General features: G+C 39.5%; 1 protein-coding gene across 6 annotated transcripts in view; it reads left to right on the top strand.

Moving 5' to 3' along the window:
• pxk (PX domain containing serine/threonine kinase) overlaps positions 1-15450 on the top strand; it is an 85945-nt gene that overhangs the window by 40203 nt on the left and 30292 nt on the right. For all 6 annotated transcript variants that reach the window (XM_051921012.1, XM_028825059.2, XM_051921013.1 and 3 more), the window contains exons 7-12: positions 2049-2123; positions 2589-2693; positions 4763-4864; positions 7932-8093; positions 11352-11469; positions 12579-12657. In XM_051921012.1, coding sequence (XP_051776972.1) covers positions 2049-2123; positions 2589-2693; positions 4763-4864; positions 7932-8093; positions 11352-11469; positions 12579-12657 — 641 coding nt within the window. The remainder of the gene's footprint in view (positions 1-2048; positions 2124-2588; positions 2694-4762; positions 4865-7931; positions 8094-11351; positions 11470-12578; positions 12658-15450) is intronic.

The following is a 15450-nucleotide window of genomic DNA, read 5'->3' as shown; positions in this document are numbered from 1 at the left end:
AGTGAAGCAGCACTCACTGTTTCAGTCTCATGTCACCAGTAAAAGGTCAGAAAAGTCTGTGTTCATTTTATTCTGCTAAGGTCCTTGTCCATTTATACTATTTAATGAACACACAATCATTATACATTAAATAATGAATTTATTTCTTAGAAGAGACGTTGGCACTGTACCAGAAGTAAGTGTTCTGTGTCATCTCTAAATAAAGAGGATAGTAGTATAATGACAGACCTAATGTACAAACCCAAGGCACATTCCGGATTCAATTTAAGAACAAATATAACTTGGTTTGAGTATGATGGCTGAAATGTCTGAAGGTTCATTTCAAGCAGATTTAGGATTTAGAGAGTTTTTTTTTTTGATTTAAAAAGTTTGAATCCAAAACACTGGACTAAAAAGACATACCAGAGCTATTTCCTGCTGCAGCTTTACAAGTGGTGATGCAGGTGTCTTAACATGGATGACGTGTTGTTGTTGTAAGACACCTCTTGTGTGCACAGTATTCCATCCATCCATTTCCCAACCCGCTATATCCTAACTACAGGGTCACGGGGGGTCTGCTGGAGCCAATCCCAGCCAACACAGGGCGCATGGTAGGAAAGAAATCTCGGGCAGGGTGCCAGCCCACCGCAGGTGCACAGTATTGTATGATTGAAACACGATAATTTTATCATTTCATTTAATAGTGTTAGAATAAGATTCTAATCAGATCATAAAATGATGACCATAAGGATGTAGCATATTCTACCTTATTTGGTGGTATGAGTGCTCCCAGACTTTTGAATGCTGTTAGTCGCCGTCTGTCACCAAAGCTCTCCAAATCTCTCTCTCCTCACAACCCAAGATTATTGAATGAAAATGATGCGTTTTATATAGGCTACCTGTTAATTTAGCGTCAAAGCTGTCAAACCGATGAAATGCTGTCAAACCAATGACGCTCGCTGCGAAACACTGATGACGTTCAAAGCTTCAAACGTCACAGGTCACGTGACAGCGGTGTTTTGACACAAGCTACAACACAATGATTCGACGTAATATGCTTCAAATTGACTGACACAAGCTTTGACGCTTCAGTATCATTTTCCCATCTCTAGAAAGAAAAAAAAAACTGATTTAAAAATGACCTGACATTACAGAGTTGAAACATTAACAAGTCATGATATTAAATAAGATCTGTTACTGGCAAGGATTATTTTCTAATTAAGCAACTGACTTGGAGCAAAACTTGCAGCCATTGCAGCCCACCCGGACCAACACTGATCACCCTTGGTTTAGACAGTACTAATGGTAACACTGGAAAGATTTTATTTCCAGTTTTGTCCAGCATCCTATTGTGATTCTTTATAAAGTCAAATTTTGTGATGCTTCTAAACAGTTTTCTTTAATATATAAATTAATATTTTAAACAATTTAGTGAGAAGTTAAGCAAAATGACCCCTTATATTGGCTAACTAGAAAGATTACAATATGCAGGCTTTCGAGGCAACTCAGGCCCCTTTAAGTGAGACATCTTAGATGTAAAAAAGGTTTTCCAATGCTGTATCTGTCCTGGTGTCTATATAAACACAGGGAACTCCAGTTTCTGTACTACATCTTGCCTAAAGAAGGGCCCTGAGTTGCCTCGAAAGCCTGCATATTGTAATCTTTCTAGTTAGCCAATAAAAGGAGTCATTTTGCTTAACTTTTCATCACATCCATGGTACAACACCCTAGTACTACAATGTGTTGTATAAATCCAGAGTTGCCTTGCACAATTTACATAGTGATTTCTGTTCTGTTTCAGGTTCTGCTTAATGTGTTCTGTTTGTTCTTTATATGGCAGAAGCTTTTAAACTTCATGCTGGCTCTGGAAGCCTATTGTAGTGGCTCAGTGCTGCTCTTCTGACCTACAATCTGTTACCACTCTTTTAAAAATCATGTCCAGGTCACCCAGTATTCATCATAAGGAATTCGGACGTCTCTTTGTTTTGTGATGCATTTAGGCACTAGCTCTGTTGTACTTTAAAATAGTTTTTAAATTATTCTGTTGTGTTTTACTCAAATAAATACAGGCTGACCTGGGCCCAGATAAGTTTCTTTCTAACAAAGATCTCCAGTCGGCAGTGAAACTCCTTCCATCTTTATCCGTAAGTACTGCAGATTCTCATGAGTTATTTTGGGTTTTGAAAAGTGTACTTTGACAGATGATAAGCTTAGTAGCTCAACATGAAAACATTCAGAATGCTCTCAGCAGTAACTTGAAATTGCCACTGTGCAGTTATAACGGACATTAAAATGAGAAAATACACTGCCGAGCACCATGCCCAATTCCTGACAAATCCTGAAAAGGATCCTTTTGGCCACAGGGCCTCAGTTCTATTTTTTTTAATGAGCTGGTGCTATCTGCATGCCCGCATGCTGTACGACTATCTGATTACTCATCTTTGCCTCATATGTACACACCATGTGACCCCACATGCCCAGTGACTGTTGCACAATATCTTAAATGAAAAGCTCTGTTGTCTGTGTCAGTCACAGGCTCTGGGGATATTACAATATGTTCTGGGGTTCTGTCATTTAATAATGAACTCACTCATTTTTTTTTTTCCCAGCATCCATACATTTACCCAGTGACGTTTGCCACAGCTGGTGAGTCTTCTGCATTGGTCATTCGAAAGTTCAGTGAAAAAGGAACGATAAGGGATCACATATGTAAGGTAATGAAAACGTTGTAGCTTTATGTACTTAAAGGATATAAGTAAAAGTTCTCAAGACTTACAAGATTCTCCTTTGACTATCCCTATAAAGACGTCCAGTGTATTTTTCTATTTGTATTTTAGTGAAGGCTTGCTTTTTGCGTTAAGTAAGTGTGAAGTAAGTTCTGTCGCAGCCCTATTCCGTGTAACAATCGAGTAAATTTCATTAAGAGAATCAATCAGTATTTCTTCAGTACTTACGCAGCATTTAAAAATGCATCATGCTGTGAGACACTGTCATAATTTCTTAAAAACTATTACTTCTGTTTTCCCGTCCTGTTGTGAAATGGGAGAGATTCTTTATTTTAAGCCTGAGTAATATGTGTGTCATTTTGGAGAAGGCCTTATGATGTCCACATGTTGACTCTGCTAGCATGATAAGAGTGCCGTACTGAATGAGGAAGTTAAAACGCTTGATATTTTCATTGAAGTTAACTGGTGTTCGGATACCTGAATATACAGTAGGAGTTTTTTTTTTTCCAGCACATTCCATGTCTTTAGATATCTTTCAGCTTTGTTTCTGTTCCATTCTGGTAAATATATTTCTATATAACTTAAGTGTGCTTTGTTGTAGAGCATTGCTCAGAAAACACTGCAATTGTTCTCTTTGATTCAAAGAGTTTGACTCAACTATGGTGTGAAGACAAAATTGGGATGGGAACACACATCCGCTTCTCACATGTGCTGATTATCCAAGGAGTTCACTGGTAAATTGCCATTTGAGTGAGATGTGTGAACACAGTGGAAGCCAACATAGATGTTTCCAGATCAGAACAGTGTATAATTTCAAGTAGTTTGCCGGAATTGCTCACTGGTGGAAAATATCTGGTTAAAGCATGTAAAACGTTAGAACAATATGGACGAGAACAGGCCATTCAGCCCAACAAAGCTGTCCAGTCCAGTCTATATTTGATGGTCCCTAAAGTTCTGTCTACCACACTACTTGGTCCTCTTACTCCATGTGTCTTAGGTTCTCTGTATGAAGTAGAACCTCCTAATGTTTGGGTGAAATTTACCCTCAACAGGTTTCCAACTGTGCCCCCATGTTCTTGTTGAACTCATTTTAAAGTCACCGTCTCAATCCACAGGATTAATTCCCTTCATAATTTTAAATATTTCAGTCATGTCACCTGTTAATCTCCTTTTTCTTATATCAACAGGTTGTGTTCTAATCTCTTAACACACTCACACACTTACACGCACTTATTCATACCTTGCCAACAGTCACCTTAACTAACATGCACATTTTTGGGATTATGGAAGAAACCTGAATGTCCACTGAAAGTCCGAAAAGTATGGGAATGATGTGTAGCCTTCATGCAGGTAGAAACCAGGCCATGGTTCAAACCCATATCCCTGAAGCCATGAGACAGCAAGAAAATTGCTGACTTTTAGTCCGTGGCTAAATGTAACACCAGATGGAGGAGACTTTGTGTCACTTACAGTGTCTTTTCAGCAGTGTTGTGCCAAACAGATATAGCCAGTTAAAATTAATTTGAACACTCCAAGTTTGATATGTGTCATTATTTTACAGTTTGTTTTTCTTCTAACCACTTATAAGATATTTTTTGAGCAACATCGGTGTGCTCAGACACAATGCTTTTATAAAATTAGTAAGCACATGGGTACCATAAGCAGAAACTGACATTTTAAAACCTATGAATGAGACATGTTGAGTATCTGAAATGGATCTTCCTGTTAGGTAGATGGAAGAGGCTCAATGTCATTCAGTATGGGGTATGCAAATGTTTACTATGGTCTTGCCTCATTGCTCTGTGTAACATCTGATGAAACCTTTGTGTTGCAATGTAGTAGTCTGATCAATTTCAGGTCTTAATGACACATGCTGGGTCCTCACGGTTGAGAACTTCTTGCCTTGCCTGCTGATACTTGATTGCATTATGGACGATAACCTCAACCTGGAGCTTCACAGGCTGATGGTCCTAGCACACCATTATCTAATGTGATCAAAACGGCACAATCCTTGCTGTCATAAGTTTCCAGTTTTAAGTGTGTATGTTCTTTTATAGGCAAAACCTAAAGATACCTTCCTGAAAAAGTACTGTATGCCCAAAAAAATCCAAGGCCTTGAATTGCAGAAGATCAAGCTCTTTTCAAGACAGATCCTAGAGGTAGGCAAAAAGTCTTTTCTGATTTCTTTAAGTGTATCACATTGTTGTCCCACATGTCAATTAAACTGCAGTTTGTAATTTGCTATTGTCTTTACTACAGAGTGTGCAGCCCCTGCTGCTCCCAGATCACCTCTAAAATGTGGAAGTTGAAGTTTTAAACTTTACGGGCCTGCTTTCAGAACAGCACAGCCAATCGTTTTTAGACTCATGCCTGGCACATATAATATAGTGATACGCTTTTTCATTTTATTTACTGTGATAATGGATTTAACTGAAGTTTGACTTTACATTTTCAAGTGTGTGTGTTTAAATGTCTGCTTCAACAGTTTGACCGATTTCATTTGCATTCTGAATGACAAAAATTTTTCTTCAGTACAATAACAGTAGAACTGAAGCATGGATTTTGCATGGATCCTATTTTCTCCCTGTCCAGGGACTGTTCCTTCCTTGCCCCCTGTGCTTGCTGGGATAGGCTCCAGCTCGGTGGATGGATCTTGTTTTTAAAAAATACGAGGGACATTCAAATAGTTTTCTGAACTCTATAAATTAAGAATTTCAAAAATAAATTTCATCACTACATAGTCACCTTCCTTTGTGATGCAATTTTCCCAGCGTTGTACCGATTTTTTTATTGCCATCTGCAAGAAATGTTTTTGGTTGAGCGCATAGCCACTGATGCATCATTTCTTTCACATCAGGGTTCTTTCTTCATTCCTCGTGGTTGTGACAGTAGCTGGACATCCGGAGTGCTCTGCATCCGTCACACTAGCACGGCCATTTTCAAACATTTCAATCCAGTCATAGATGACTCTACAAGAGAGAACGTTATCCCAATACTGAGAACACATGCAGAGAAGAATTTGTGCTCCCAGCACACCTTCTTCCAACAAAAATCCTTTGACAGAACACTGTTCCTCTTTAAAAGTTTGTCAGCCATCTTCACCACAGCGTGACAACTCTTATACTAAACTGTAAGGGCAGCCGGCTTACCAGACAGAACTCGTCACGTGACACTCTCAGACACGACCAATTACTACTCCTCCCACCTTCACCGTTTCCATCGAAAATATAAAAGTATGGAAACTTTTTAAACGTCTCTCGTATTAGTGTGCATTGAATGGGACAATGGTGTAGTTGGTAGTGCGCTGCATGGTTCCAGCACACAGGTTTTGAATCCCACACACAATCATTTTTCATGTGGAGTTTACACATTCTTAATATTTTTGTGTGTGTGTTTTTCCCCACATTGCTTTTTCCTGAGCAGCGTTACAGGGGAGCAGGAAGCTGTTCCAGCAAGCATGGAGCAGAAGGCTAGAACAATCCCTGGACAGGGCACCAGTCCGTCACAGGGTGAATGCACACACACACAAACACGCTCTCAGTATGGCCAATATAGCGTCGCCAATCCACCTAAAATGTATGCCTTTGGACTGTGGGAGGAAATGCCCAGTGGAAACCCACATGGAAATGGGGAGAACACGCACAGGGAGGAACCAGGATGTAAACGCCAGCCTCTTTGTTCAGAGGCAGCAACACCACTACTGTGCCACCATGCTGCCCTGAGTTGAGAAATGTAGTCTTTAGTTTGGCCATTACCTATTTGTAACTTTGTACACTTTACACTACTGTAAATCTGACAGATCTATGCGGCAGCACTTAGTTCAATACACTTTAAAGTTTTAGGATTACTTTTTAACACAAAATGTGACAAGGCACCTTAAAATGTAAAAACAAAACGCACATATGTCCTAGGGGCGCACGGTGGCGCAGTGGGCAGCGCTGCTGCCTCTTAGTTGGGGGACCTGGGTTCGGTTCCCGGGTCCTCCCTGCTTGGAGTTTGCATGTTCTCCCCGTGTCTGCGTGGGTTTCCTCCGGGCGCTCCGGTTTCCTCCCACAGTCCAAAGACATGCAGGTTAGGTGGATTGGTGATTCTAAATTGGCCCTAGTGTCTGCTTGGTGTGTGGGTGTGTTTGTGTGTGTCCTGCAGTGGGTTGGCACCCTGCCCGGGATTGTTTCTTGCTTTGTGCCCTGTGTTGGCTGGGATTGGCTCCAGCAGACCCCCGTGACCCTGTGTTCGGATTCAGCAGGTTGGATAATGGATGGATTGATGGATATATGTCCTAATGGCCCAAGCCTGAGTTAGTTCGTCCACACCTTGTCCACTTTTGGCCCCAAGCATCTGGTCAGCACAACAGGGCAGGCTGCTTTTTATGTTCTCACTCTTTCAATGACATTTGTGTCATACTTACAATTTTTAAAGCACATTTAAGTTCTTGCAATAAGATGACATTTGTTATTTGTTTTTTTTTCTGTTATTACCATTTTTTTCATTTAAGACTTTATTCTGTCTGTTGTATTAAATGTGCTGTCTTTGTGATTTTGAAAGTACTTTTTGTTTTTATTCGGTAATCTTTGACTGGTGATCTGCATACACATGCAAATAAGACAAGGACACCAAAGGCTGCACCAGTCAAAGTGCAAGCATTGAGTTTGTTTATTAAATTTCCCCACGGGTGACGAGTGCTGAGCATTTTCCTTCATGTCCAGAGATGTTGTGTTGCGTAGGCTTGTTTGTTTTTGCCTTCATGCCCAGTGTGTTGCTTACTTAAATAATCAAAGTACACTGGTAATCAGTGCTGCTTTTTAAAGTCAGGGTTTATTGGTTTAATAAAGATGAACCAGAATATATGCTTTAACATAATTGCTTTCATTAATTTTTTATTTGTATTATTATTTATCTGAATTAATATCCCTGGAGCTGCTGCCTCAAAGATACAGGGATTGTTATCTATTCATATTCTGGAGACGTCACGGTCTTTTGGGAGTCTGCACATTTTCACCATGGTTGCTTGATTTTTCTTCTTGGTACTCTGCTTTTCCCCCCTTCTTCCTCAAACACTAGTAGGTGACTCTAAACTGCCCCCTATGTAAGTTGACTGGTGCCCCAGCCAGGACTCCCTGCAACTCTGAATTGATTTAAATAGTTTTGCGAATGTTAGGTTATGTTCTGTTTTCAAGTTGGTGTGTGTGTATAATAATATTTTAATAAACTTTTGTTTACTTTTAGGTTGTTAAATTCCTTCAGGATAAAGGATTCCCTTACGGTCACCTGCACGCATCCAACATATTACTGGAGGGTGATGAGTGTAAACTGCTTGACATCGAGAATTCATTATTAGGACTTCCATCTTCTTATCGATCATTCTTCACTCAATTTAGAAAGATCAGTGTAAGTAGATACTTTTGAAAATAAGATGCATCAGTAAGTGAAAAATATGTAAAAAAACGTTTTTCCAAAGCTTCCCCACATACATGCTCTTCTTTCTGGACAGCTTGTAGCGGTCCGGTGCTGCTAAGATTCACACCGTCAAGAAGACAGTGATTTATTTATTTTTATAGCGGAGATCCCAGGGACACTCCCAGCCTTGGCCCGACCCGCACACACTCACAAACAGAGATAAAATAATGCATACTGGAATCAAACAACAATTAAAGAATATAATGAAATTAAATGAAATAAATGAAAACAATACCACCCCTGTACCCCTATGGCGATATTACATTAAACACATAAACACAAACAACCCTCCACAGCAAAGTCCATGGAAAATAGCACCGGATGTAATGAAATGATGAAAATAATAAGTCCAGAGATCTGTATGTTGAAAGGGAATGAAAAGCCAGTCCTACCGGTAGACACTGTAAAGGTGATGAAGGGTGGATGGTTCAGGAGCGCTCCTTTTCTTGCGGGAAAGCCATGAATCCACTATCAGTCCTCAGCACACAGGTAGACAGAAGACAATCCAGGACACAACGACTAAGTATGGTTAATCAACAGAAGGCAGCCAGACAGGTACATGGAACACAAAATACCAAAAAAAAAAACACTTTTCTTTCTTTGGACACCTGCCCTGCTTTTAAGAGCCACTCTGACCACCTTTGACCCCAACAGCCCCTGCACCCCAGACAGAAGACCAATCGGAGCCTGTGCAGGGACTGCTGGGAGATGTGGTTTTAACTAATAGTAGCACTGATACAAGCTAAGTGGTTTAATGAAATACACCCTTTGTGAAAATGTACAGGGTGGTCCAGATCTAATTATGCATTTCCAGATCGTGTGGATGACTTTGATTTATGCGGGGACGATTCCAGTTCGGTGCAAAGACGATTCTTCATGTCGTCAGTTCGCACACTTCTCAATGGTCCAGGATTTTGTTGGGTGATTTTCTATGTAATAAACTTAAGTTATAGCATAATGAAAATTGCATAATTAGATCTGGACCACCCTATATTTACACAACTATCAATTTATATTCAGCTTAGGTTTAATTAAAATAAAGCAGACAAACCACAACCCTGTCGAGCATGGCAGCCTGGTAAAAGCCTATGATTCTTCTCATGACATTTAAATACCAAGGCAAAGTTGGCACAAGTCTGCTTATACTGATAGTCATCAAGGCTTGCATTCTAAAGCCATTTAGTTTTTTTGTGAAATGGATAAGGCCATTTTAAAGATACAGCATAGAGGAACCGAGAAATGTATTGAATATTATGATGATGGGCCTATGAACTTAAGTGATTAGTTTAAAGTCTAAGCTAAGGAACTATGCAGGAGCAAATTAGAAGTAAACTTATAAAGAGCAATTCAGGATAGATGGAGATAGCAACGGTTTTGATTTCTTAAGGGATGTTGGTAAATTTAGTTTAAAAGTTTAAATTACCAAAGACAATAGAAGGCAATTGAAAATTCAAAGGAAATGAAAAGGTGCTATTATACTTCCAGATAATGAAAACATGAAATAAATGCATATGTTAATTCATAAGAAACAAAAGTAAAGACTAAGTTGTGTGAATAAGTTACATTTTTGGAACAACGCAAAACTTTTTTTTTAATAAGAAATCATTTTATGAAAATAATTCATTTTTGATAGTGTGATTATTTTTTTTGCGTACAAAACAAGTTAAATCACAATAAAGAAGGATACAAAAATCAGGAACTACGAGGTCTCTGACTTGAAGTTGAACATGCTGTCAAATGTGCTGTTATGCATCTGCCGTGGATCAGCAATAAGAACCTTACTGATTATGAAGTGCACAACACCGTTACTGTGTTCTCTGATTTTTCTATTTTTTGTTTTTTGATGAGATGGATTTCTACAGGCCTCAGAGTCATGAGATTTACAAATTAGTGAAAACCTTTTTTTTTTTTTTTTTTAAATATGGTTGTCTGCAAATCCTTCAGGCGCGTGTAGCTTATATATTCGCCATAGTACCTGGTAATAGAATGATTTAAAAATGTTTGCTATCAGTTGCCCTACGTGTACCTTCAGTGCCTTTCCTCTGTATTTGCACGTGTCAATGTCTCTTAAACAGTTCTCCATTTCTCAAGTGCATTCCAGTAAAACCAGCTTCTCAGGCTCTGTCATTATTTTCGAGGCGCCTTTCTTGCCTCCTGTCCGATTTTGCACTTTCTGTCTTTGAAGGCAACCGTCTCAGCATGCCTTTACTAATTGTGTGTCTCATACTGACACTTCCTCTTATCGCATCACCAAAGCCAAACTGACCAGTCACATTGCTCTGAGGGACTGGCCACACAGCGTTTTTTATATATCGACTGTATAGTTCTTCTTGAAAACGTGTTCAGTTGGCTTAGCTCAGCAAAATAACAGCAGAGAGGACAAGCACACTGTTTGTACAGAAGGTTTGCTCGGCATGATATGTGTAGTCCAGTTCTGCTGATTGCTAAGATCAGTAAGTAGGCTGCGTGGTATCTTCCATGTGTACGAGGGGGGACCCAAAAATAACCGGAATTTTGTTGTTGTTAGGTTGGTACTTGTAGTACGTGGTTGGGCCGCTAGGGCGATCTAGTTACACTCCTCACAAGTCGGTCTGCCAAGTGCCATCAGTCTGGAAGGTTGTGCTTGTGTTCAGTGAATTTTTTTGTAAAAGTAGGTTGCGCCACAGTATGAGAAGGAAACGCCCTGATTTGTGGGAGTCGGGCGATTGGTTCTTTCATCATGACAACGCTCCATCTCACACTGCCAATTTTTGGCAAGAAACGGTATGACAACCCTGAACCACCCACCCTACTCACCGGATTTAGCTCCGTGTGATTTCTTTTTGTTCCCTCGGATGACAAAAGACTTGAAAGGAAGGCGTTTTGCTGACGTCGAAGAGGTAAAACAAGAAACGACCAGAGCATTGATGGGCATTACTTCAGACGAATTTAAAAAATGTTTCGAACAATGGAACAAACGGTTAGATAAGTGTATTTCCGCCAATGGAGAATACTTTGAAGGAGACTAATTACAGTTTGTACAGAAAATTAAATTAAACACGTTTTAAAAATATTTCCGGTTATTTTTGGGTCCCCCCTCGTAGTTTGTATTTCCTATTTACATTTTTTTTTATTTGACTATTTTAAATTTTAACATGTATTTTATTAAGCTAGCTTACAAATGTTATTTAATGTTGTATTTTTATACAGACCATGGAAAGCATTGACGTGTATTCATTTGGACACTTACTGTATGAGATGACATATGGGAGACCACCAGACTCCATTCCAGTTGATGACTTTCCACCTGCACCTTCATCTTGTATAAGTGAGTACATTTTTATCCCTTTACTATAGTTTTGTCCTTATACTTTCTGCAGAGCCTGTCGTTTTTAAAAGATCTCATTAATGAGTCATCTACTCATATGTACAAAAGCTTCATGTTGACTTCTTATGCTGTAAGAGCATTCTGCATTGTTTATTCATCTTTTTATTATACAACGGCTCTATAAAAGTGCATTCAATAAAATATTCCTCTGCATCACTAATGGGACTTGCAGACCTGCCCAGATCAAGGCTTACATGAAATCCAAGGGGACTGTTGTGCTTCCTTAGTATTACTAGTTTTTCGTACCCAAACTCTGTATAGCGGCAGAATCTTATTGTAAAATATCTGTTTTAGTGTCATCTGGAGCCGGATCGTGGGGGTAACACTTGGAGCAGTGAAGCCCGTATGTCCCTTTCCCCAACCACACTGTGGCATTCCCTGGACATTTGGGAGAGATAATCCTCCGAAGGAAACCTATTTGAAACATACTGCACAAAATTTTTAAAATGTCTTTTGTTATGTGGAAAAAATACAACAACAAAATTCAGAAATGAAAATACTCAAACTTGTGGTCAACCGCTGGTATCTACAGCACACTGTGTAATTCTTCTACTCGATGAGGAACATTAAGATGTTACAACAGTGATAGAAATCCAGGGTCCCAAGGCACAAATGGTCAAACATCCCCCCTGCCAGTGACCTGCGACAGATTACTGCAACTGTTGTTTTATTTTGACATGACTTTTTTCGGGAATTGTGTGTATTATTATTTTTTTAATAATTAACCTGTGTTCCCATGCGTTTTTTTTTTTGTTTGTTTTTTTTAATTTGAACAAATGTGTAGAGTTGAACCTGGTTAGGTCTGATTATAATCCTGTTTTACTATGCAGTGTATCAAAGTCTGCCTTTTCAAAAGTACACTTTTGTTTCTTATCTCCTTTGATTGTAAATGATCTTGTTGTGATAATATGAAACATCTGTTATATCACTGAAATTCGGAGGAGATTAGGAAATTAATTAGTAAGAAGCTCTGAAAATATCTCTATTTCTGTTTTTTATTATGCTTATATCCACCCAATCCTGACGTGCAATGTGCTTCGTGCTTTCAGTTTCAGTGTTACAGTCCATCCTTTCCACTGAGGCTTGCAAAACTGGAATGCCAACTGTGTCCCAGCTCCTACAGACCCCGTGAGTATACTCGCCTTTCTTATGTTCAGTACTTGGCACATTTCAGGGGAAATCTACAACTGCAAACACATCAAGCAGCAGAGCACAGCTGAGTCACAGAGTACAAAATGCTGTAAATCACCGGGCCTCTGTCTCCAACCTGGGAGCGTCTTACTGTCTGTCACCATACAGTTAGGTCCATAAATATTTGGACAGAGACAACTTTTTTCTAATTTTGCTTCTGTACATTACCACAATGAATTTTAAATGAAACAACTCAGATGCAGTTGAAGTGCAGACTTTCAGCTTTAATTCTGTGGGGTGAACAAAACGATTGCATAAAAATGTGAGGCAACTAAAGCATTTTTTGAACACAATCCCTTCATTTCAGGGGCTCAAAAGTAATTGGACAATTGACTCAAAGGCTATTTCATGGGCAGGTGTGGTCAAGTCCGTCGTTATGTCATTATCAATTAAGCAGATAAAAGGCCTGGAGTTGATTTGAGGTGTGGTGCTTGCATGTGGAAGATTTTGCTGTGAACAGAAAACATGCGGTCAAAGGAGCTCTCCATGCAGGTGAAAGAAGCCATCCTTAAGCTGCGAAAACAGAAAAAACCCATCCGAGAAATTGCTACAATATTACGAGGGGCAAAATCTACAGTTTGGTACATCCTGAGAAAGAAAGCAAGCACTGGTGAACTCAGCAACACAAAAAGACCTGGACGTCCACGGAAGACAACAGTGGTGGATGATCGCAGTATCATTTCCATGGTGAAGAGAAACCCCTTCACAACAGCCAACCAAGTGAACAACACTCTCCAGGGGGTAGGCGGGCGTCTCGATATCCAAGTCTACCATAAAGAGAAGACTGCATGGAAGTAAATACAGAGGGTGCACTGCAAGGTGCAAGCCACTCATAAGCCTCAAGAATAGAAAGGCTAGACTGGACTTTGCTAAAGAACATCTAAAAAAGCCAGTTCAGTTCTGGAAAAACATTCTTTGGACAGAAAAAACCAAGATCAACCTCTACCAGAATGATGGCAAAAAAAAAGTATGGAGAAGGCGTGGAACAGCTCATTATCCAAAGCATAGCACATCATCTGTAAAACACGGTGGAGGGAGGCAGTGTGATGGCTTGGGCGTGCATGGCTGCCAGTGGCACTAGGACACTAGTGTTTATTGATGATGTGACACAGGACAGAAGCAGCCGAATGAATTCTGAGGTGTTCAGAGACATACTGTCTGCTCAAATCCAGCTAAATGACATCAAATTGATTGGGCGGCGTTTCATGATACAGATGGACAATGACCCAAAACATACAGCCAAAGCAACCCAGGAGTTTATTAAAGCAAAGAAGTGGAAAATTCTTGACTGGCCAAGTCAGTCACCTGATCTTAACCCAACTGAGCAGGCATTTCACTTGTTGAAGACTAAACTTCAGACAGAAAGGACCACAAACAAACAGCAACTGAAAGCCGCTGCAGTAAAGGCCTGGCAGAGCATTAAAAAGGAGGAAACCCAACATCTGGTGATGTCCAGGAGTTCAAGACTTCAGGCTGTCATTGCCAGCAAAGGGTTTTCAACCAAGTATTAGAAATGAATATTTTATTTCCAGTTGTTTCATTTGTCCAATTACTTTTGAGCCCCTGAAATGAACGGATTGTGTTAAATAAATGCTTTAGGTGCCTCACATTTTTATGCAATCGTTTTGTTCACCCCACTGAATTAAAGCTGAAAGGCTGCACTTCAACTGCATCGGAGTTGTTTCATTTAAAATTCATTGTGGTAATGTACAGAACCAAAATTAGAAAAAAGTTGTCTCTGTCCAAATATTTATGGACCTAACTGTATGCTGACTATGGCTATAGCGTGATGCTCCTTGGCTACACCGCAGCCAGGGATGAGGCAAACGTGGGAATGAAAATAAAGCAGTGATTTATTTTGTTTTTCTGTCAAATATTTTGGTTATGTGCTGCTTTGTTACTCTAGTTGCTGTTAACACTACAGAAACTGAAAAGTTACATATCCAGCCATTAAAACTTATTTTCCTTATTATAAGATGTATTGACTTAGAACATTGGAACATTTTTTGTTAAATAAAATGAAAACAACAATTTTATTTAGCAAAGAAATCTGTCAATGGGGTAAGCAAAATTTACTTGACAGGATTTATTAAAATTAGCTAAAGAATTGTAAATATAAATCTCTTGATAAGTCAACAACTCTTACACAAAGGAAAACCAAATTTTCTGGCTTGATTTAAAAACTTTTTATTTGGTTAGACTTTGTTTTTTTTTTGCAGTATTCGAAACTCGCACACGAGCAGTATGGGGGAAAATAAACAAAACAGTTCGGCTCTTCTGTCTTTATACAGCAAATACCATCCTCGAGAAATCTGAACTTGGTGATGTAATCTTTATACTAGGGGTAGTGACCCATTTTGAGTCACAGGATGACTGAACTTGGGTTGTGAATCACAATAATAATGAATTGGAAAAGGGTCACGAATGATTTACAGAATGCCTTGTGATGGGTTGCCACAAGACAAGGTGAAATCGGTGAGGACAACAATCTGTGGGGACTCTGCAAGGGGGCCCTATGGGACGACGACCGCCATTGATTCTCAAAAGGGGGATGGATGCCCTTCACGATGATCTGTGCTGATTATGAGTTGTGAAGATACACAAAAAAAGGCAACAATGGGTTGAGAGAAGAAGAAAAAAATTGAAGAACCACTGCTTTATAGAAACACAGGGGGCTGATGAGCAGAGAACATATAAGAGGACTGTTCAGCAGGGACTGAATTGTTTTGT

Source organism: Erpetoichthys calabaricus, chromosome 18 (assembly GCF_900747795.2).
Source record: "Erpetoichthys calabaricus chromosome 18, fErpCal1.3, whole genome shotgun sequence".
In the NCBI taxonomy this organism is placed as follows: domain Eukaryota; kingdom Metazoa; phylum Chordata; class Cladistia; order Polypteriformes; family Polypteridae; genus Erpetoichthys; species Erpetoichthys calabaricus.
Note: the sequence above shows the minus strand (reverse complement) of the source record. Positions and strands in the feature narration are given on the sequence as shown.